Source organism: Paralichthys olivaceus, chromosome 4 (genome assembly GCF_024713975.1).
Source record: "Paralichthys olivaceus isolate ysfri-2021 chromosome 4, ASM2471397v2, whole genome shotgun sequence".
Classification (NCBI taxonomy): domain Eukaryota; kingdom Metazoa; phylum Chordata; class Actinopteri; order Pleuronectiformes; family Paralichthyidae; genus Paralichthys; species Paralichthys olivaceus.
The window spans coordinates 3,538,118-3,562,561 of NC_091096.1; the positions used below are offsets into that span (position 1 = coordinate 3,538,118).

Here is a 24,444-nt window from a genome sequence, read left to right on the forward strand (position 1 = left end):
TAACTTTTTTTCTGAAAGTCATAGAGACTTGGGCATTTCGGGATTAATGAAGGGTAGCCTGCCACGCGACCACACCGAATTTCAGCACGTTTCGCGCAAGCAGCGCGAAGTTATTCACCCTATGGTGAATATGGGTTAGGCTTGCAATGAGGGTTAGGGTTGTGATTAGGGTTAGGGATGAATGCCCACTGGAGATCAAGATATTCTTCAATAACTTTCTTTCTGAAGGTCATAGAGACTTGGAAGTTATTTCCATCTCCACTAATGTGGGTATGCCCGATCCATTGGTACCACCCCCGAGCTCCTATGACCTTTGGAAGGGTTAGGGTTAGGGTTGTGATCAGTCTTTCATTTTTGGGTTCTGTTTAGGGTTAGGGTTAGGAATGAAAACCCATTGGAGATCAAGATATTCTTCAATAACTTTTTTTCTGAAGGTCATAGAGACTTGGAAGTTGGTTCCATCTCCACTAATGTGCCTATGCCCGATCCATTGGGACCATCCCCGAGCTTCTACGACCTTCGGAAATGGTGAAACCACCAAATCTCCCCAAAAAAGTACGAGATATTTGTAAATAACTTTTTTTCTGAAAGTCATAGAGACTTGGGCATTTCGGGATTAATGAAGGGTAGCCTGCCACGCGACCACACCGAATTTCAGCACGTTTCGAGCAAGCAGCGCGAAGTTATTCACCCTATGGTGAATAAGGGTTAGGCTTGCAATGAGGGTTAGGGTTAGGGTTGTGGTTAGGGTTAGGGTTAGGGTTGTGATTAGGGTTAGGGATGAATGCCCACTGGAGATCAAGATATTCTTCAATAACTTTCTTTCTGAAGGTCATAGAGACTTGGAAGTTATTTCCATCTCCACTAATGTGGGTATGCCCGATCCATTGGTACCACCCCCGAGCTCCTACGACCTTTGGAAGGGTTAGGGTTAGGGTTGTGATCAGTGTTTCATTTTTGGGTTCTGTTTAGGGTTAGGGTTAGGAATGAAAACCCATTGGAGATCAAGATATTCTTCAATAACTTTTTTTCTGAAGGTCATAGAGACTTGGAAGTTGGTTCCATCTCCACTAATGTGCCTATGCCCGATCCATTGGGACCATCCCCGAGCTTCTACGACCCTCGGAAATGGTGAAACCACCAAATCTCCCCAAAAAAGTACGAGATATTTGTAAATAACTTTTTTTCTGGAAGTCATAGAGACTTGGGCATTTCGGGATTAATGAAGGGTAGCCTGCCACGCGACCACACCGAATTTCAGCACGTTTCGCGCAAGCAGCGCGAAGTTATTCACCCTATGGTGAATAAGGGTTAGGCTTGCAATGAGGGTTAGGGTTAGGGTTGTGGTTAGGGTTAGGGTTAGGGTTAGGGTTGTGATTAGGGTTAGGGATGAATGCCCACTGGAGATCAAGATATTCTTCAATAACTTTCTTTCTGAAGGTCATAGAGACTTGGAAGTTGGTTCCATCTCCACTAATGTGACTATGCCCGATCCATTGGTACCACCCCCGAGCTCCTACGACCTTTGGAAGGGTTAGGGTTAGGGTTGTGATCAGTGTTTCATTTTTGGGTTCTGTTTAGGGTTAGGGTTAGGAATGAAAACCCATTGGAGATCAAGATATTCTTCAATAACTTTTTTTCTGAAGGTCATAGAGACTTGGAAGTTGGTTCCATCTCCACTAATGTGCCTATGCCCGATCCATTGGGACCATCCCCGAGCTTCTACGACCTTCGGAAATGGTGAAACCACCAAATCTCCCCAAAAAAGTACGAGATATTTGTAAATAACTTTTTTTCTGAAAGTCATAGAGACTTGGGCATTTCGGGATTAATGAAGGGTAGCCTGCCACGCGACCACACCGAATTTCAGCACGTTTCGCGCAAGCAGCGCGAAGTTATTCACCCTATGGTGAATAAGGGTTAGGCTTGCAATGAGGGTTAGGGTTAGGGTTAGGGTTAGGGTTGTGGTTAGGGTTAGGGTTAGGGTTAGGGTTGTGATTAGGGTTAGGGATGAATGCCCACTGGAGATCAAGATATTCTTCAATAACTTTCTTTCTGAAGGTCATAGAGACTTGGAAGTTATTTCCATCTGCACTAATGTGGGTATGCCCGATCCATTGGTACCACCCCCGAGCTCCTACGACCTTTGGAAGGGTTAGGGTTAGGGTTGTGATCAGTGTTTCATTTTTGGGTTCTGTTTAGCGTTAGGGTTAGGAATGAAACCCATTGGAGATCAAGATATTCTTCAATAACTTTTTTTCTGAAGGTCATAGAGACTTGGAAGTTGGTTCCATCTCCACTAATGTGCCTATGCCCGATCCATTGGGACCATCCCCGAGCTTCTACGACCCTCGGAAATGGTGAAACCACCAAATCTCCCCAAAAAAGTACGAGATATTTGTAAATAACTTTTTTTCTGAAAGTCATAGAGACTTGGGCATTTCGGGATTAATGAAGGGTAGCCTGCCACACGACCACACCGAATTTCAGCACGTTTCGCGCAAGCAGCGCGAAGTTATTCACCCTATGGTGAATATGGGTTAGGCTTGCAATGAGGGTTAGGGTTGTGGTTAGGGTTAGGGTTGTGATTAGGGTTAGGGTTAGGGTTGTGATTAGGGTTAGGGATGAATGCCCAGTGGAGATCAAGATATTCTTCAATAACTTTCTTTCTGAAGGTCATAGAGACTTGGAAGTTATTTCCATCTCCACTAATGTGGGTATGCCCGATCCATTGGTACCACCCCCGAGCTCCTACGACCTTTGGAAGGGTTAGGGTTAGGGTTGTGATCAGTGTTTCATTTTTGGGTTCTGTTTAGGGTTAGGGTTAGGAATGAAAACCCATTGGAGATCAAGATATTCTTCAATAACTTTTTTTCTGAAGGTCATAGAGACTTGGAAGTTGGTTCCATCTCCACTAATGTGCCTATGCCCGATCCATTGGGACCATCCCCGAGCTTCTACGACCTTCGGAAATGGTGAAACCACCAAATCTCCCCAAAAAAGTAAGAGATATTTGTAAATAACTTTTTTTCTGAAAGTCATAGAGACTTGGGCATTTCGGGATTAATGAAGGGTAGCCTGCCACGCGACCACACCGAATTTCAGCCCGTTTCAAGGAAACAGCGCAGAGTTATTCACCCTATGGTGAATATGGGTTAGGGCTGCAATTAGGGTTAGGGTTGTGATTAGGGTTAGGGTTGTGATGAGGGTTAGGGTTGTGATTAGGGTTAGGGGTGAAAATCCATACACAATTAGGGTTAGGTTAGGGTTAGAAACCAACTTCCAAGTCTCTATGAGCTTCAGAAAAAAAGTTATTGAAGAATATCTTGATCTCCAATAGGTTTTCATCCCTAACTCTAATCTAAACCCTAACCCATATTCACCATAGGGTGAATAACTCAGCACTGCTTGCTTGAAATGTGCTGATAAAGTTAAAGTCATTTTCTCTATTGATAAATTGTAGTGAATTACGTTTATTTTACACTGCACTTGATGATTATTCTGCTGTTATCTTTAATTAATCCTTTTTTGTTTGATTGTTTGTCTATAAAATGTTAATAATGAATTTGAAAGGTCCTTGTATTTTCTCAAAGCCTGAAGTCACTTTTACAGGATGTTGCTATTTAGTCCACAACCCAAATATACGTCACTGATGATCAAACATAATAAATACTTTTTTAATGACCTTGAACCTTGGCAAAAACAATTATAAAATAGTTGCCATTTGATTTTCTCTCAGTCGAGTAATGGTTAAATCTACTCTGCATTTTTTGGTTATTTTTCTAAGACTCATGTGTATTCACTGTGTTGTTTCAGACTGACTATAGCTGTGACATTGTGGGGGGCAGTGTGTGCACTTTTCGACCAGGAATAATAATAATAATTTCATTCTCATAATGGAAGAAATTTGTATAGAAAAATGTTTTTAGGAGATTATATTCACTGAAGTAATAAGCTTTATTTATTTTTGGATAAGAATAAATATCTTACATTGATGTTACAGACCATGTAGGAGTTTCAGTTCTTGTTTCCATGTAAAAATTTAGGATGAAATTGAGACTGCATTAAAACACTTTACACACGGCAAGAAATAGAGAAAGACATTTTCTCCACTGTGCAATGAAAGTGCAGCAGGCAATACAAGATCAGTTTAGAGGAAGAGTAAAATAACTCCTGACAGCAGCTGAGGATTAACATGTGTGTTTTTTTTGTTTTCCTCTTGATGTCTCACAGGTGTCGTCTTCGGGGATCCACATTTCATAACGTTTGACGGCCTACACTTTCAATGGTAAAGGAGAGTTCTGCCTTGTCTCATCACCTGAGAGAGAACTGAGCATACAGGCCAGAACACAACAGGTGAAACTGAAAAACAGTGAGTCCACGTTTCCCATCTCTTTCCCCCCCTGGCACTACTTCTTACTGAATTGTGTTGTTTTTGCTTGTACTCTTCCCTTTGAGCATTTAAGCCTCCCTCTTAATCTTTGACACACTGAGAGCAAGTGGCACAAGGTCGTTCTGAGAGTGACGCGTTTGCTGAATGACAGTCCACGTCTTTGTGGTGCCTCTTGTTTTCACCCAGGATCAGATGCGGTGAAGACTAACAGATGTTAGTGTTACTGGTTAGAAGTTCCTCCAAGGCATTGCACAACAGCTATGAGCCAAATGAATATAGATGGCCATCATGTCATCAACATTCATCTCATTAGATCATTCAAGTCAAACATCTGGACACAAGATGCTGCAGATAACAATGTGATGCGTATTAACCACCAAGGTACTTTGGCCAAAGCCACATGGCTGTCATCGGTGGCCATGAAGGAGAAGAGCTCTGATGTCATCGAGGTGCGTCTAGCAGAGCGACGCCTTGAGGTGCTGAGAAACCAGAGGGTTTTACCTTTCACCGAGCAAAGCTGGATGGACCTGCACGGTAATGCTTTATATATTTGTAATCCTAAAATGATGGAATGAACCAGTTGGTTTTGTTCGTGGCTAGGAGAGGTGGACATTCAGAAGATAATGTTTTATAACGCAAAGTTATAAAGTCCACAATAAAGGGATTTACTCTCCTCCACAGAAAAAACTGCTTCTGAAGCTCCTGATACACCTAGTCAGTAGTCCAGTCCATAATTCCAGGGTATTGTGATGTTTAGCGGCTAGTCTAACGGTAGTGCTAGTACTAGTAGTAGTCATAGTATTGTGAAGTTTTATCATTTGACTCCGTAAGAATGTATAACAAGTGACAATTATGTCTTTAATATTGAAACTACATCTCGTCTTGACTCTGTAGGAGTATTCGTGTTTGTCCCCGGTTCTCACACTGTGACTGTGATGTTCCTCTCGGGTGTCGGCGTGGAGGTTCGTCTGCATGAAGGAATCGTGGAGAGGTAATCTCCTCACACAACGCCACGCCGGAGGAAATCTTCACCTTTGGAACTGGATGTGAGTGTGAAAGATTGTCGAACTCTATCCATCAGATATAAAGTTCTCCCTCTAAAGCAGCATAAATGTTAAACTGGTCTTTTTGATGTTGTGTGGAGAGAATGTTGCATGTTTAGAAAGACGTGATCTGATTAGGGATTCTGTGGTTTGCTAATAATTACCCATTGTTGTATCTTTACAAATGATTACCATATTTGAGTCACATTTGGCTAAAGCTCTGACAGATGTTTTAATAGTGCGCAGAAAGAAAACAAGGCACATGTTTAGAGTTAGTCTTAATAGATTGCAGAGATATATCAATGGTTGTGACCATGGAGTGCAAGTGAAACCACATCTCTGGAGCACAGTTGGAGCCAGACCACATTCATACAAGATAATGTCTCTGCTGTAATTGCTGTGTGTATCCCTCTCAACTTGCAAGCAGCTAACTTTTAATTTTCTCGATTTAATGAAATTATTTACTTGTTGACAACTGAAGCAAACTGTTGTTTACATTAATTTAAGCTTGTAGGAAGTGAAATATTTATTGGTGGTGATTGAGTGACATTATTGTATAAGTCAAAGTCAAGACTGCAGCAGAAGAAAACCTTTGGTGTATGAATTCTAATGTGGTTTTGTTCACAGTACGTTGACACTGGTATCTGCCTTCATCACCAGAGGCTCTTGGATGTCGTTGTCTTTTCAAGTTGACATCATTGTAGAAAACATCTGACTTGGACATTTGTGCTCTCACATGCAACCCCTACAGGAAACTTGAGTTCAGTGTCTGAAAGCAACTTTACCTCATAATCTAATATTTTTCAATGTTTTAAAAGCATTGTTATTGGTCAGACACATAAATGTGGTTAGCCATGTCTGATTTGTTGCCATAACTATTTGTGGTTCAGAAAAAGTTGGTTTGTCAGTCCCTCTAATTAGAAATTCTTTTATGTGTTTTAAAGGTTTTCCTACATGTGCTTCCCTCATACTACATACTAGTATCTTACTTTAATGTCTCAAAGAGGTCATTTGTTTTTCTAACCAGAAACTTAGCTGGTGCCGTCTCTTATTTCTGTCCACAGGGAATGTTCACATACGACTCAAAGCGCCTCTTGGATGCCTACAGCTTCACACCATCCCCTGACCCTGCCTTTGTTCCAGCCTTTTCTCTGTCTGAGACCTCTGATGACCTCCTGGTGGCAGACATGTTGACAATGTGCATTGGAGAAGGGGCTCAGTTCTGTAAATATGACACTTTGACCACTCAGAGCCTCGAAGTGGGAAACGCCACACAGGGCCCACCGCAACTTTCAGGCCTTGATGGACGCCCTGCAGCCAGGTACCATGTGAAACAAGAATTGTCTCTGTCCAGTCATTTGTTGTTCTCTTATACTTGTGTCTGGTTTTAATGTGTAAGGGCAACAGGATACTTGTCGTTGAGGACATAATTGTTTCTTGTTCTGTCTTTGACTTGATTTGAGTTTGAAAGTCATGTGTTCTCACCACAGACTGTATGTAAAGATTCCCTCCCACTATTATATCCCAGTTACAGATGTTGCCATCTTGCTCTGAGGACGTCATTTGGAATCAGATTCTGAGTTGTAGTGATCGGGGGATGGAGCCGTGGTATCGAGTTCCTGCCGACAGACATGCTCAACAAAAACAAAAATATGAGAAACCATCTTTGTACTTTGTAGGGAGTCGGCCTGTCGTCCATCGTCTTATACATTCATAAAATACATTTGAGTATCACTTCAAACAATAGAATGGTTTTAATATTGTTTTTTATTACTGTTCCTCAGTGGTGTCGTGTGGTTGGCTCCCACCACCCAGGAATCGAAAGAAGATGGGACACGTTACCTCGAGGGGAACACGCTGAGCTTCTCCTGCAACGAAGGCCACATACTATATGGTTCAACACAACGCACTTGTCTGGACGATGGGACCTGGACTGGAGAGCAACCCTACTGTATAAAAGGTTGGTTCTGATAATAGCTGGCTGTGTTGAGTTGTATAAAGGTGTATGTGAGGAAAAGAAAGGCTATATATTTAACACATGATGCAGTCTAATATAAATATTCCTGTAAACAGTACCTGCTTGAAAACTTGTGGTGCATTAACTGATACTTTGGCATCAGAGCTTTGAGAGTTGGCTGCGGAGAAGTGTTGCATTCATGAGCTATTTTCTCATCAAATCAATCCCAGAGGGCAAACAAATGTAGCACACATGGGTTTTGTGAAAAAGGACTGTGTGATTATTATTCTCTTTTTTTTCAAATGAGTCCCCTCTGGCAGCGACATTAAAACCACAACAATAAACTATTTGCGAAACACAACAGATACTGTGAAATACTTTAATAGCTTCATACTGTACTGCATAAAAACCCATCGACTCCATGGAGGGTTTGAGTTTAAAATGGAATTACAATTGAATTTTAAATTAGGTTAAAGCATGAAATATCTTCTGGTTTAATTTATCACTCTAATCATTGTGTTTTTCTGTTTTTGCTCAATAGAATTTCTACACAATTACACAAACTCACTCACTTTATGCCAAACAACAAAGAGAATCCTCCTCTGGTCCAGTTTCTTTAAAACTAAAGATAGACGCGGCTCTTGGCTGTTCATGGAGACCATTAGTTACAAAGCTATAAACTTCTGAACCTGGTTTGCCTTTGCTCTGCTTTGTGTTGGTAAATTAGAAACATCTGGGTCAGGTCCTTCTAATTGTTCCATTCATAACTCTCTATTGTAGTTGTCGGCTTTTGCCACTAGGCAGCAGTACTTCCCACTGAATGTCCACCTATTTGTGTTTGTGACGGAGCAGGTTGAAGCCTCCTGTTGTCCCACTGTGTTGTGTCAAGTAAAATACAACGACTAACAAACGCTGTGACGATTCCACCTTATTGCAGAGTCAGAAATATTGGATGAAATTAGATCTTAAATCATTTAGTCGCAAAAGAGTTTCTTCAACAACGTATCAAATAAAGTGAAGTGAGAGGAAGCGGGGAAACACAAACCTTGTGATCCACCTCAGCTTCCAGCCCTTCATGGTGTCACCACACTCCTCCATTCTTTCCTTGTTAGAGCTGCAAACAGAGACTTCCTTGTGATGGCAATCAGGGAGGAATAGACTTCATATGTCAGATCTGGAGTCCCATGTTACAACCGGCTGGGTCACAGCTGGACACAATCGATCCCGGCTCCTTTATTAGGTAAACATACTAGTCTCATAACTCGATTATCCACTTCAGAGTTGTTTAGAAGTGTTTCATGTTAAGCCAAGTGAATTCCTTTAGTCTTTCTTTCATTGTTCTTGACTCTGAAGGTTTATCTACATACAAAAAGATGTGTCCCTTTCAAACAATGTGATGTCACTGCCTACATACCTCTATCTTGGCATGTTTGTTCAACAATACATCCCCTAAAGGCAGCGAGACTTTCTGACAAAAGCAGATTTGTTATCTCCTTCCAACTTCTCGATACTTGGACATACTGTGCGCTGTGGGCAGAAGCCTCTTGTGACGTCTAAGTTTGCGGTTTGTGGCTCTCGTCCGTAGACTCGCTCCCAACTGTTTGACATGATTCCTGCTCAAGTGGTAAAAGAGATTAGTGGTGTTTGGATCATGTACATGGAGACTGGTCTACAGCTTGATTTGCAAAGTATAGTTTTATGATCCATGTCAGATTTTTCACATCCAAATAACATCCATGGAACAGAATAGCTACTATTTAAGTTTGGTCGTGTTCCTAAATTCTAAATCTAAGTCCTTCTATTCAGAAATATATTCTCTGACACATCTACTCTCCTCTCTGTTTATTTGTGTTGCCTTCATGCACATCTCCTGCCCGCATCTGTGGATAAGGGTTATGTGGAAGAGACAAAGTGCTCTCCGAATTATGAAAAATAAGGTGAACGATAATAGCATAATAAAAAATGGAAAATGTTTTCCCTCACAATCCTGAGTTAAATACACACACACATGCACACACACACACACACTAAGATGGGCCTTTTTAGCAATCTCACAATATCCCCACTTGCTCCGACACCCTCATTACGCAAATCAGGGCTAACAACTGTCAACATGACCTGAGGTGCTTAATGGCAGGTGTTGCATGAGCTGTTACCTCGGCCACTCAAATGGGACCGCCAGCCATAAAAACAATACTCAATACAGACCGAGCAAGAGCTGCCCTCGCTGATCTCTCCTCCCCTCGAATGAATTACTGCAGCATGACGTGTCGCCTGAACAGCCACAGGGTTGTTGTCATAGTGGAGATGAGCGACGCGCTGCTGGAAAACAAATGCCACAGCATCCAGTTTGACTTCTTTGCTGAGTCACTTTAATGAGCCGCTATTGAACCGGTGCCCGTCAGCAGAGGTGACAGAAAAGTCCCTTCAATCAAAAGTGGATATCTGAAATAATACCTCACTGAACGCCTCACCCACATCTAAGATGGATCATAACCTGCTGCTCTACCTGTCAATGAGCTTTTTAACCACTTCACACTTCAGACAGGGGTGTGGTGCATCGTGTGGGTGAATGTTAATAGCTCCTGCTGGATGGGCGAGGTTGTCGGGGAGGTGAGGGTGGGGTGTGTCCTTGGAGGGTTTTTTTGATCAGGGCCATGAGACACTTGAGAAGTGTAGGATTATAGCATTTATAAGCTTGGATGCACTTTGTCGCAGTCCCCTGAAAAACAACGGCCCTGGATGTATGAGTATCGAATGCATACCAATAACGTGATCGCCCCACCTTAATGGCATCAGAATATAAATAAACTCTCTTCAGCAGAGGAGAGTGATAAAAGGAAAAGGTGACAGCCGACAGTGTCAATTGCCACAAGATGAGAACAAAGCTTTCTTTGAGTTTGTGCTTGTGCACAGATTATTGACATATCGGATAAAAGCTGTTTCTGTGCTGTGGTGAGGTCGGAATCTGAATGACAATTCTGTTTCTTATAAGATTTCGAGCCATTAACATAGCAGCCTCAACAGCACTTTGAAGACTAAGTGATGTTTGAATCTTTAGAGGTCGTGATTATATTAAATGAAGAAATCACTTCTAGCACATTTTATCTTTTCCAGCATGAAGAGAAAATTAAGTGGTATATTTTAGAGGTATTTAGCAACTGCAGCTGCCACACACTTCTCATGCTTGGTTCTTTTTCTGCCACTTGTTATAAATGTCTTAGACCTCAGAAAACGTTAGAATATTATGTACAAGGCCTTCAGTATGTTAATGTAGGACATGTCCCCACTTCCTCCCACTATCCGAGCCAGAGTCTTTTCTGTATCGGAGGATAGAGCCACGATAGCAAGGTCCCGACAACACACGCATTCGACCAATCAGGAGTCAGCCTCAGTCGTCAATCCTGACGTTTCCCCTGTTTTTATCGTATCAGCTAAGTGCTAAAGAACAACGTTAAACAACAAAAGCCTTTTATTTAGTACAGCCCAGGTCCCATTCACTCTCGTGGGGGGGGGGGCAGGGTTTATGATCTATCCTGCAGCCAGCCACCAGGGGGCAATCAAGACATTTTGGCTTCACTGTTGGACAGCTGTCATGTCGACATCTGATAAAATTGTATCAGACCCAAAACGCCGGGAACCACTGATAGACATGAGCTGATTTCTGCACGAAGCACCTTGAATTGACCAGACTCATTTACATAAAGGAGTCAGGAAATTTAAAGTTTACTTTTTGACTTGTTTGACGAAGACATGCATGAATAGATTGGAAGACTTGATTTGAATAAAAAGATGAGATGGTTGGATAAAAACACACTTTTACATACACACACACTCGGCCTCAGGGTCCCAGACCATAATAAAGGCGAGCCGTTGAGTCTGATTCCTTTGGACTCTTTTATCTTCCAGAGCTGCTGCTTCCGTGTGTAGACTTTTTATCACTTAACTCCTCTGAGAGTGTCTGGGTATGAAGGATGGAGTCAAAATACAAGTTTAGAGACAAGAATTGTTATAGTCCTTTTAGTTCTATCAGGCTCCTTTGTTTTAGGAATGTGTACATGCAGCTTGTCCGGTCCGTACATGAAACATTTGATGAGGTTTGCCATCTGATGCGTTGTTCCAATTCCAAGAATATTTCCACCCATCACATTATGTCAGACAGGGTGAGACACACGTATCAGATGACAACAGTAGCTTTATACAGAGACATACTGTTACTTGGGGGAGAAAAGTCAACAGAATTATTTTAAGATGATATCAGCTGGGGCAAAAAAAAAAAACATCTCAATCTTAAGAAAAGCTTTTTGTGATAAGAGTGTAGCTCAGGGGTGTGCGGGCGTGGTAGGGTTATGAAAACAGTCTTGGATATCGTCTGTTTGCAATTTCTTTGTGAGATAACCGCTGGAAAAGGGATTAACTGACGATGAGCTCAGACATTTTTATTTTTCAAGTTTCCTGAATCGAATTTGTAGAAAATTGCAGGAATAACTGTGGCACTCAGTCGAGCGCAGACCACCACATAGGCCCAACAGACCCCTTCATTTCAATCAAGCTGCACCGCATTGCACGTACATCACAGCCAAAATGTTATGGGTTCCTACTTGGCCCACGACTCATCCTTCCACCAAGTTTTTTAAAAATTCTGTCTGGTTGTCTTTGCAAAAAAACAAACAATGAAAATCAATAGACTGGATGAAACAAATAACTTTCATGGCTCAGGGGTAACAATAAAAATAAATTACTTCCATAAACACACATCTTTGTTGTGTGGAAAACATCCTGTTTTGTTCTCAGTTATCTTCAGCTTTTTCAGTCCGGCCCTATGATGTGTTAATCCCCTCTCACCAGAACTTAATGACCCAAACCGAGTGTTATTGGTCTCTGAAGTTTTACTGTTTGATGAATGCAGGTCTGTTCAGTGGAGTAAGAGAAAAAATGGAAGGAAGGTGAAGGAAAACACTGATTGACTGTCAGTCCTAACATACTCCCACTGTGCTTATGCTCTGGGCAGCTCGTCACACTGATGTCGGAGGTCTCGGCGTCCAACAACAGGGAATGTTTGCACACGTTGCTGTGTAGTTCTACCTGCAGGGACTGCACCTGAGCATCACCTTCACTTGACATATGTTGATGAATTCATGCGTTAGTGGATTAGGGTACTTAAATACCTTTCCTATAATGTATACCTTAAGAAAATAACTCCTGGCTCTCTGTGCTGAATGAATAGTCTCAAAGATCGAAGATTGCTTCACTGAAATTGCCAATACCCCAAGGAAAGTTTTAGATGTTCTAATTTGATCGCAATATTTCTGCACGCAAGTGCAAACAAGGTGAAGGCAACTTCTGGGAAAATCCATCAAAAGGAGGTTATATCAGTCCATCCACTCATTATGTTTCTTTGAAGCCAGCGTATCATTTTTGTTGTGTTTGATCCCTTTGCTAATTATAAAAATGGATACTGGCAGAACACAATGGCTCTTTGTGGAAACGCAGTGCTCGACCTGCTTGAAAAATCCATAGAGGGACGAGAACTACTCTACTTTTCATATAGTTTTCAAACAGGGTCTGAACAAGAACTGGTAAATGTTATGTCTGTAGAATGTAGACTTGGGTGATGTGGCATTGCTTAGGAATGTCTTGGCCACTTCAGCAAAATAATGCACAATGCAAAATCACTGCACTTGTCAGTTTATTAAATATTTATTACAAAACAGTCCTGCTTAGTTGTAACTTAACCCAACTTGCCTAATTCAGCCAGATATATAGATATAGCTAAATATGATAACTACATAGTTAGCTAGTTATATTAATGAACAATATCAATTCAAAACTGGCAACTGACTTCAGGAGATTTGTGCAAGTTGTTCACGCAAGAAACAAGACAGGTGAGTAACACATGATTTCCCTCACAGAGAAAAAATCAATTCCTCCATGTTGAAGAAGTAAATGTCAAAGTAGTATTAGGCCTTACTTTATATGAAGCAGTATGTTTTTTGGTACTTCTATCCTATTAAAAAAAACCCACTGCATTCATTGAAATTAGATATGAAATTATTATACCATTAATTACATGTCATTGTTGGATCATTTAAGGTCAACTGTGGTTAATACTACAGGTCCCAGGATTAAAGGGGAGTAAACCCTTTATTCCCATCCACTCACATGGGGGAGGCAGGCTATCCTGCAGCCAGCCACCGGGGGGCATTCAAGACATTTTGGCTTCACTTTTGGACAGCTGTCATGTTGACATCTGATAGAATTTTATCAGACTGGGAACCACTGATAGACATGAACTGATGTCTGCACCCAGCACTTTGAGACTCGTGTATGAAGGAGGAGTCTGGAAATCTAAAGTTTACTTTTTGACTTGTTTGATGAAGACATGCATGACTAGATTGGGAGACACCTTAAGCAATGTCTTGGTCAGAAAGGCAACAAATGAGCAACTGTGGAACTACCTGCTGACACTGCAGACTTCAGTCAAACAAAAGTTTAATTGCACATAACCAACTGCACATAACAAAAGCAGTTTTCCGCCGAAAAAGGAGTTGATTATCTTACAGAGAAGCTGCCCAGCTTGTCGCCTGCAGCTTCTTCAAAATGAGCCTCATCTTGTTGTGCAAACACACTTTTGACAAATGAATGTGGTTTGCACACAATGGGATTCCAAGTGACGGCTTCAAAATATAAATCACCTTGTGTTTCATGTGAATTGACGGCAAGAGCAAGCGTGATTTAATAAATTTGATATATTCTACTGTATGAAGTCAAATATACAAAACATAACACTAGATTACAAATGAATGAACTGTTTCTTGTGAATATTTTTGTACTGCATGGGAATGGCAGACTCCATCACCAACAAGTAAAACTATGAAACAGACAAGCAATAAGAAATTCTAACAATATGCAATAAAGCCATATAGGTTATATCATCAAAAAACAGGGTTGGATTTCCTTGGAAGTCCATGATTGTAACTTCAAGGTCAGAATAAAACTGGGAACCCGACTGTATTCTCTCTGTCCCTCTCTAAAAACACCAAAGGTCTCCACAGGTCAGACAAACTCTGATTTATCACACAGATAATGACTTGGTTTTTTTTTTGTCAGTAGCCTTCCAGCCATAGCCGCACATACATCTTTCATTCTGTCTTTGAATATATAGATTATATGTTGAAAACAGGAGGCACTTATTATCTTGTGAAAACTAGTATATACCTAGAGGTCTTTCCCTCCCATTTCCTTCCAGTAGTCAAAACCTTTGTGCTGCGCCAACAAAGAAACACACAAAAGCAGTGAATCCCTTCTGCCCTGTTTGATATCCAAGATGTCCTGGCCTCTTAACCGTTACTCATCATTTCTCTCTCTGATCTGAGTAAACCAAAGAAACCCATATACCCTGTGGGATCAAACTTGTGATCGCGGTCCAGAGGAACAAGAGGCTAACGGTAGCTCTAGCTCCTGGGCGTATGCAGGCAAATTAAAGGCCTGTTTTATGGGCTCATATAGACTTTGTTTGGGCTTTCCCCCACCATAACTTCAGCAGAGGAAAAAAGAAAAAAGAATGGATGTCAGGACTTAGGAGTAACCTCCCACTCCCAGCAGCACTTGGGGCGAGCAGTCGATGAAATTGCCGTGTTTTGAAGTCATAAGGGCAAAGAGCGAGCGGCACACCTGTCCTCTCCTGAAGCCTTGATCATGGGAGGCCAGGTGTAAAAAGAGAGGAAGCGTTCTCAGCAGATGTGAAGAAGGTGACGTCTCAGACACGACATGCTGATACACATGCCACCATCAGAAACCCACAACACACACACTCTATGTACAGTAGCTTAAATGCGTGAAATGAAATCGTAAACATTCTTTGAGTGTAAGCCGTCTCACCGACATGCATGAACACACAAAATCCATCGCACACGCATTCACTCCCCTTCCGACAAGTGCAGACAACGATTCCTCCTCAACATCAGAAGCATAGCAGGATGGAAGTTGTGGGGGTCTTACTGTATTTCACTTCAAGTCTGGGTTGCATGTCTGGAGGATAGAAGCTGTGATTCTACACAACACTGTGTGTGTGTGTGAGACGGGCAGATAGCCGAGGCCTCCTGTTCCTCAGTTGTGTCAGACTCAGACTTGCAGTGGTACTTTCCACATCTAGGGTTACGCTGCAGGTTTCGACAGGCCGACTGGCAGCTCAGCACAGCAGCAAGAAAGTCATTACACCATAAGATGTGGGTCTGTGTTTGTGTGTGTACCATCATGTCTACTCCACTGCTGCTGTATGACACATCAAAAAGGTCAAGGGGGGCTTTGTCTCAACCTGGCGAGGGGGAGGACAGGCATTTATCAAATTGAAGTTGAACAAATTCTGGTAATTTATCTTACTTGCACGTCTGAAAAAGTAAATTAAATTCATAAAGTCAAATATAATCGCTAAATCAAGAATAAATCAAAGTCTAAGGATTTGTGCTGAGCTTTAAAAGCTTCCTGTCAATCATTGCTCTTCGAGTTCTTTTAGCATCAAAGTTTACTTGATGTCACAAGTGAATTATTCCACAATATATTCCATTTGGACATAGATTATTATGACTGGTCCCATGTTATAAATGTTCTTTATGATCTGACACCTGAGAAAATGTTGACGAAGTAATATGGAAATATGGATTTGCATTTTAACATATACATAGAGTAACAAGTCCCCATTAATCCTGTAGAATAATGAATCTAGTGTAAAAAAAACAAAAGTACGAGTTCAAATACCACAGGAGAGTTTAGCACAACTGAGCTTCAACTTTTATGACCCTCTTTTGCAACTGTCCCTAATAAGTTTTATTTGCACGGTTAATAAAACATTCATTTATTTAAAGAGAAAAGTGCTGTTATTAAAAACCCTGATGAAAGGTCACCAGAGAGTTTCCCTGCGGTCGGGTTTGATTAAACAACTGTTCCCCATTACTTCACTTATTCAATTCCCGTCGAGCAGCAGGACATGTCCTCTGGACGGCTCTTCCCCCAAAACAAGGTGAGGATATGTTACGATCTGGTCAGGGAAGTCAGGACCCAGTTGCAGAGTTCAACAAAAGAGTTTATTTAACAAAAGGAGGGAGGACAGTTCCTCAGGAAAATACTCAAAAAATAAAGTAACAACTAAAAATCTCCATAGAAATGGGAAAAGACTCAGGAACAAAAGTACAACTGAAATGGTGTCGAGGCACAGAACTCACAATACAAAGGGACATGAAGGAATTACTCGAGGCGAGGCAATCAGCTGGAGTCACACGAAGCACTGGCTTGGCACTGCAAGGCAAATGAATCATCCGGCACAGGAGACAAAGGGAGAGTGGCTTAAGAAGCCAACCAATGAGGGCATGATGAGCTGCAGGTGTGCCTGGTGCTCTGTGCTCCAGGAGATTGCCCCGCCCCTTGGAGCACACTCTGTATGAGAGAGAGAGAGAGAGATGTTAACACAAATCAAAACATGACCTCAAAAACCAAACCACAACAGTACCCTCCCCTCAAGGGGCGCCACCTGGCGTCCTACCTGGTTTACCTGGAAACCTGACGTAAAAATCCCGCAGCAGTTGCGGGTCGAGGATGAGGGAGCGGCTGACCCAGGAGCGCTCCTCGGGGCCGTATCCCTCCCAGTCGACCAGATACTGGTAGCCCCTACCCCGTCTGCGCACATTCAGAATCTGGTTGACCGTGTAGGCTGGGTGGCCGTCGACGAGACGTGGGGGAGGCGGTGGAGGTGCAGGAGGCTGGAGAGGGCTTTCGGTGACTGGCTTTAGGAGGGAGACGTGGAACACAGGGTGGATGTTTAAGGAGGCTGGGAGGCGGAGGCGGACAGCGCTGGGGTTTATTATCCTCTCCACAGGATAAGGGCCAATGTACCTGGGGGAGAGTTTTCGGGAGTCGGTCTGGAGGGGAAGGTCTCGGGAGGAGAGCCACACTTGCTGACCCACCTGGTAGTTGGGTGAGGGAACCCGAAGTCGGTCCGCCAGACGTCGGTTGCGCTCAGCCGTTCTGCCTAATGCTGCGCGGGTCTCTCGCCACACGCGTCTGACCCGGCGGAACTGAGCATGGACAGAGGGGACTGCTGCGTCGGACTCTTGGTTAGGGAATAAGGGGGGCTGGTAACCGTTGTTGATCATAAATGGTGAGAACCCGGTGGCTGAGCTGATGAGGGAGTTGTGGGCATATTCCACCCAGGGCAGGTGTGTAGCCCAGGATGATGGGAGGCGGGAGGCGACGCAGCGTAGAGAGGACTCTAGGCTTTGGTTGGCCCGTTCCGTTTGCCCATTAGACTGGGGATGAAAGCCGGAGGTGAGGCTGGAGGTGGTTCCCAGGGCCCGGCAGAAAGCCTTCCATACCCGCGAGGTGAACTGAGGTCCGCGGTCCGACACAATGTCCTGTGGAATCCCGTGCAACCTGAAGACATGTGTCACTAGTAGATTAGCAGTCTCCAAGGCGGTGGGGAGTTTAGGGAGGGGGACAAAATGAACCGCCTTGGAGAAACGGTCAACCACCGTGAGTATAGTGTCGTTACCTTCGGAGGGGGGCAGTCCGGTAACAAAATCCACTGCTATGTGTGACCAGGGACGTGGAGGAATGGGCAGAGGTTGTAGGAGACCTGCCGGGGGTCGGTGGGAAGACTTGTTGCGGGCGCACTCTGTGCATGCAGCGATGAAGACCCGAATGTCAGAAGCCATGGATGGCCACCAGAAACGCTGCTGGATGAGAGCCAGCGTGCGGTGGACCCCTGGGTGGCAGGCTATCCTTGACGTATGCCCCCAGGTGAGCACTGATGACCGGGCAGACGGTGGCACGAACAACCGACCCGGCGGGCAACCGTCTGGAACCGTCTGGCCCTGCAGAGCTTCCTGAACCTCCTGTTCCACCTGCCAGCGAACCGCCCCCAGCACACACTCGGGATCCAGGATGGTCTCCTTAATGGGCCCCCCTTCCTCCAGGGTGAACTGACGGGAGAGTGCGTCCGGCTTGATGTTCCGAGACCCGGGGCGGTAGGTGAGGGTGAACTGGAAACGACCCAGGAACAGGGCCCAGCGGGCCTGGCGGGAGTTCAGGCGGCGAGCTGTGCGGAGGTAGGCGAGGTTCTTGTGATCTGTCCAAACGATGAAAGGCTGAGCTGCCCCCTCCAGCCAGTGTCTCCACTCCTGCAAAGCCAGGACCACCGCCAAGAGCTCTCGGTTCCCCACATCGTAATTGCTTTCGGCGGGGGTGAGTCGACGTGAGAAGAAGGCGCAGGGGTGGAGCTTGTTATCTGTGAGTTGGCGCTGGGAGAGGACGGCCCCGACCCCAGAATCCGAGGCGTCAACCTCGACCACGAACTGCCGCTCAGGATCTGGGTGCACAAGAACAGGGGCGTTAACAAACATGTCTTTTAGTTTCTCAAAGGCAGATTGTTCTACAGGAGACCAGGTAAAACTGAGTTTCGTAGAAGTGAGACGAGTAAGAGGGGCCGCCAGGCGGCTGTAGTTCTTTATGAATCTACGATAGAAGTTGGCAAACCCCAGGAAGCGCTGCAGCTGCTTGCGGGTGGTGGGAGTGGGCCATTCTTTCACTGCTTCCACCTTGGAGGGATCCGCCCGCAGCCGCCCCTTCTCCACCACATAACCCAGGAAGCTTACAGTAGACACATGAAATTCACATTTTTCAGCTTTGACATACAACTTGTTCTCCAATAGCCTTTTTAACACATCTCTAACATGAATCACGTGTTCTTCCATGGAGCTAGAGAAAATCAAAATGTCGTCAAGGTAGACAAACACAGTTTTGTTAAGGAGATCTCTTAACACATCGTTCACCAGGTTTTGGAAAACAGCAGGGGCGTTAGTTAGTCCAAAAGGCATAACCAGGTACTCGAAGTGACCTAAGTGGGTGTTGAATGCTGTCTTCCACTCATCCCCCTCCTTAATCCTGATGAGGTGGTAGGCATCCCTAAGGTCTAGTTTGGAGAAGACACGGGCCGAATGTAAGGGGCTGAAGGCGGAGTCAATCAGGGGGAGTGGGTACTTGTTTTTTACAGTTATGTCATTCAGCCCGGTGTAGTCAATGCAAGGCCGCAGGGTTTTATCTTTTTTCTCCACGAAGAAAAAACCCGCCCCCACCGGAGAAGAGGAGGGGCGGATGAGGCCGGCTGCCACGGACTCTGTGATGTATTTTTCCATGGCCTCTCGCTCGGGTTTGGACAAATTGAACAGCCTCTTAGTGGGAAGAGGGGCCCCTGGCAACAAGTCAATAGCACAGTCGTAGGGTCTATGTGGGGGCAGTGAGGTGGCCGAAGTTTTGCTAAAAACTTGGCTGAGGTCATGGTAGTCAGGGGGTACATTGGTCAAATCGATTACCTCGACTGCTGGAGCTGGATCTGCAGGCCTGGCGGGCAGAGCGGAACGGAGGCAGTGGGCGTGGCAGTGGAGACTCCAGTTACGAATGGTGGCGGTGGACCAATCAACGTGGGGATTGTGAAGCTTTAACCAAGGGATTCCCAGAATGACAGAATTCAGAGGTGAGGAGATTACAAACAGTTCTAAATGCTCATGATGGTTACTGGAGAGGACCAATTTCAATGGTTCAGTTTTATGAGTCACCAGCTCAATGAGCTTGCCGTCTACGGCGTGTACCTTTATGGGAGAGGACAGTTCATAAAAAGGAATGTTGTTACTCTTCATAAAATTCCTGTCAATGAAGTTGTCATCGGCACCGGAGTCTACCAGCACTTGGACTGGAAACGAGTGTTCAGGTCCGTGAATCATACCTGCAACCTGAATTCTCGACGCGGGAGAGGAAGAGATGTGGCTCACCAGAGTCCTCTCTAGTACTGGTGAGCCCGGTCTTTTAGCAACTTCCGGGCAGCAGGAAACGAAGTGGCCACCTTGTCCACAGTAGAGGCACAGCTTGTCGCGCATCCTGCGTTGTCTCTCGGCTGGGGTGAGGCGCGCCCGACCCAATTGCATGGGCTCGTCGACTGGTGGCGGTCGTAGCTCTCGAGCGTAGTGGGTGATGTCGGGCAATCCCGGAGCGGAGCCTGGTGAGCTGGGTTGCGTGCCGGAGATGAGCCGCCTGCTCCTCGTCCTCTGCCGTTCCCTAGCTCTTTCCCTCATCCTATTGTCGAGGCGGATAGCTAAATCAACAAGGGAGTTGAACGAGTTACATTCCTCCCGAACCGCCAACTCATCCTTTAACTCCCCTGCCAACCCCTTAAAAAATATGGCTTGAAGAGCCGAATCATTCCACCCACTCTCTGCCGCTAAAATGCGAAAACTCACGGCGTATTCTGACACCGAAGAGCTACCCTGTTTGAGATCGAGTAACTGGCTTGTAGCCTGTCTGCCCTTTACCGGGTGGTCAAAAACTCGTCTCATTTCCTCAGTGAAGCGGTGAAAATCATTAACCAACTCGTGTTGTTGCGACGATATCGCTAAGGACCAGGCTGCCGCCTGTCCCGTGAGCAAACTCATTATGAAGGCTATCTTAGCTTGAGGCGTAGCATAGGTGTGGGGTTGTTGGCTAAATACTAGCTGACACTGATGTAAAAATAGCGAACAAGTACCTAAGTCTCCGGAATACCTGATTGGTATGGGGATGTACGGCTCGCGTGCTTGCGGGGCAGGGCTGGGAGGAGGATCGTCGGCTGGGGGGTGAGCGGCGGCTCCGGGAGAGGAGACGAGCTGGTCCTGCAGGGCGGCCAACTGACCGCCCAGTTGTGAGACGCTGGCACCGAGCTGCTGCAGGTGTTCCATCACCTGCCGCAGGGAGGACTCGTTCTGGGTGATCTTGGTGGCTTGCGACGAGAGTGCTCGTTCATAGTTGTCCCTCTCTGCTGGGTCCATGCTTGGCCGGATGATTCTGTTACGATCTGGTCAGGGAAGTCAGGACCCAGTTGCAGAGTTCAACAAAAGAGTTTATTTAACAAAAGGAGGGAGGACAGTTCCTCAGGAAAATACTCAAAAAATAAAGTAACAACTAAAAATCTCCATAGAAATGGGAAAAGACTCAGGAACAAAAGTACAACTGAAATGGTGTCGAGGCACAGAACTCACAATACAAAGGGACATGAAGGAATTACTCGAGGCGAGGCAATCAGCTGGAGTCACACGAAGCACTGGCTTGGCACTGCAAGGCAAATGAATCATCCGGCACAGGAGACAAAGGGAGAGTGGCTTAAGAAGCCAACCAATGAGGGCATGATGAGCTGCAGGTGTGCCTGGTGCTCTGTGCTCCAGGAGATTGCCCCGCCCCTTGGAGCACACTCTGTATGAGAGAGAGAGAGAGAGATGTTAACACAAATCAAAACATGACCTCAAAAACCAAACCACAACAGGATAACCATCTTAGATTCGAGGAAACACTTAAATAGCAGAGGTGATGGGGCTGTGCTGGTTGGATTCCTTTAGATTTTTTATTCTTGAATTTCAAACCTTTTAACGATTCTTCTTTCATCTGTATTTTCAGAGACAAAGAAGAGAAACCAGAGCAGATGGCGCCCCAAGAGCAGATTTGATAAACCACAAAGTATGTAGGGTCATGGATCTCACCGTTCTACGCTGAAACCTTCAACTACAGGGTCCATGAGAACAAATATAAGCTAAGCGTTTGTAAATCATATAAAGTTGTGTTGACCTGTTGACTCTGTCGGAAAACCTCAGGCGCTTGTTCGGCTCTCAGCGTGTTGTTTGGCCACATGTTTTTCCTTTTTGTTTTATTTGGGAAACCTCCAGCTTGTGGTAAATAGTGCATGGGGTGAGGATTGAAGGAATTGAATTAAAGGAAAAATGCCACAGTTGTTTTTATATCCCTGTTTTGCATGACCGAAAGTCCGATCGTCGCTAGAGACGATTGTATAAATACCACACGGAGATATCATCATTACAATCAACACTCCTTTCTCCCGTTCAGTCTAAAATACGACCAGATGTTTTCATAGTCATGTCAGTTGTGCAGCGAACCTGATCTGGTTCAGAGACAGAACTCGTACGCAGCCTTTGTGTAAGTTCACAGCCTTTAACTCAAGTGAAGGGTTTTCACTGAGTGACTGAGCCGTAGAACCCACAAATCTCAACTTTCTGCAGCATATCGACACGTGAACACTTTTCTTTGTGGTGTTGCATGTCTGTATTTGAAAACAATGACTGAGTCCAACATTTGAAAATATTTTAATAAAGACAGTGAGTTGTGTTGCAGAGTTCAGATACTGGTGATTATTGTGTGTGTGTCTGTGTGTGCACGCGCTAAAGAATCATCCCTGATTCAAGCCAGCAGACATCCATCGTCTGGCACAGCCGGCTGCCCCCTCGGACGCTCCATCATCTCATGTTACCCAGCGGTCTTCTCCACTTTGAACCTGACTCGCTTCTCCTTCTCCAAAACAAAGCCCTGGGGGTGGTAAGAGGAAACAGAGTGGTCGGGTCCCTTGTGGCTGATGCTTGGGAGTGATAGGAGGGGGTCTCGCTGGGAAAGAAGAAGGGTTCTTGTTTGAGACTAATTGAAATAACCTGGCCTTCTGGACGTCGCAGGCTTTGAAGTTATAAGCCGCATGTGAACACTGTTTCCTAACTAGCGCTTGTGCAATGCTGTATCCATTACCAGCTCCCGCCCTCAGTGCTGCTGCTGCTCTGTCATGCCTCAGGGACCTGTGGGACCCTTTTTCATATTAAAACATTCGTGATCTTTATCAGCAGACACTTGAATCACATGCAACCGCTGCACATGTGTCTTAACCTGGTAATTAAACGAGTCCTGACACCCTCACAAAGGACAACTAATCCTCCCTGTGCGTCGCTCTCTCTCAGGTCTTTCTGCAGCCTCAGCTCAGATTTGACTCGCTCACTGTATAATCTCCTAACTGAGTGCAAATTCCCAGCTTTCATGTGTCAGTGCTTTCAGGAGCGGCCATGCGGTACGCTGCCGGCTCTGTTTGCCGAGTCAGAGGCTGATTAATTGCGTACAGATGAAAGTAGAAGGTTTTTCACCTCTGTCGACGTCCAAATGTTGACGTTCCCTTATCATCCCAACAACCCGGCGTAATTGGTTCAGTCAAACTCAAACATGAGTAAATGCTAATGTGTTCTGTGGAAACCTGTTGCTTTCACGTGGGACTTTTCCATTTCTCAGATCTGCGCTACATCCCGGGATTATGAAGAAAGGCTTCTGAAGTGGCTTTTGGATGAGGCTTTTGTTTTGGGTGTGCTTTTTCTGTTTCATGTCAACTCCAGCTTTGCAGGTGTGCTTTGTCCCTTATCTCCTAATGCCTCATGGTTGAACAGCGCCGTCTGATGTTAACTCCAAATTTCAAGGCGTAGCTTGAAATAAATATTGATTCTGGATTAAGGTGTTTGCCCAAACACAGACTTTTGTATTTGAGTGTGTCACTGACAACGTGAACACTAATCGTGGGGGAGAAGATTTTAGTTAAGTCAGCTTTTGTTGCACCTTTATTTTTACAGTGTCTGTTTACAAAGAGGACGATCCTTAAATAAATTAGAATGAACATGAACTCATGACATAAAATCCAAATGGCACTCAGTCGAGCACAGTCCCCTCATGAAACCACAATTAAATTCAGATCCAGATTTTTATTTGGGTCTGCACCAAATTAAGGAAAATAATAAAAAATGTCCTTGTTATCTTAAAAAAATTCCAGGATCTGGATCCACACCAATATTTAATGACTTCTTTCCTTCAACCAAGTTTCATAGTGATCGATCCAGAAGTTTTCGTACTAACAAACTAACAAATCAATGGACAGGAGTTAGAAAATACGATATTATAACTTTCGATCACTTCCACCTTTTAATTTCCTCATAATCGGACTCCCTGAGTGGAAATTTTGAACTAAATCTGTTTTGACGTGTTGACATTTTCCAATTTCCTGTAATTTGTTTCAGTGCATGGATTCAAAAGATTATGAACAAATTTTCACAGGCTTAATTTACTGTTAGCAGAGCTGCCAATCTTTCTGTCCAGGCCGTCCACTGTACGACCCAGAGCTGAACCTCAGCTCCTGTGACGACTCATAGAAGTGACCCTGCAAACAC

General features: G+C 44.4%; 1 protein-coding gene across 2 annotated transcripts; it reads left to right on the top strand.

Moving 5' to 3' along the window:
* The first annotated feature begins 4,236 nt into the window (after positions 1 to 4,236).
* Positions 4,237 to 22,585, top strand: susd2 (sushi domain containing 2). Of its 2 annotated transcripts, XR_011240807.1 has the most exons (6): positions 4,237 to 4,927; positions 5,288 to 5,439; positions 6,501 to 6,757; positions 6,965 to 7,111; positions 7,221 to 7,396; positions 21,863 to 22,585. XR_011240807.1 is itself a non-coding variant. In XM_069523022.1 (5 exons), the coding sequence occupies exons 3-5, from the start codon at positions 6,504 to 6,506 to the stop codon at positions 21,928 to 21,930; spliced, it is 498 nt and encodes a 165-aa protein (XP_069379123.1). In that variant the 5' UTR covers positions 4,237 to 4,927; positions 5,288 to 5,439; positions 6,501 to 6,503; the 3' UTR covers positions 21,931 to 22,585. The 2 variants fall into 2 exon arrangements, 1 of the variants encoding a protein (XP_069379123.1); XM_069523022.1 differs by lacking the exon at positions 6,965 to 7,111.
* Positions 22,586 to 24,444: the final 1,859 nt, after the last annotated feature.

What these genes read in the sequence shown, in the direction of transcription:
- susd2 (XM_069523022.1), top strand. Translation starts at nt 6,504, where the DNA reads ATGTTCACATACGACTCAAAGCGCCTCTTGGATGCCTACAGCTTCACA. An exon ending in GATGGACGCCCTGCAGCCAG is followed by an intron (nt 6,758 to 7,220) that starts GTACCATGTGAA and finishes ACTGTTCCTCAG; the next exon opens with TGGTGTCGTGTGGTTGGCTC. An exon ending in GCAACCCTACTGTATAAAAG is followed by an intron (nt 7,397 to 21,862) that starts GTTGGTTCTGAT and finishes CTGTATTTTCAG; the next exon opens with AGACAAAGAAGAGAAACCAG.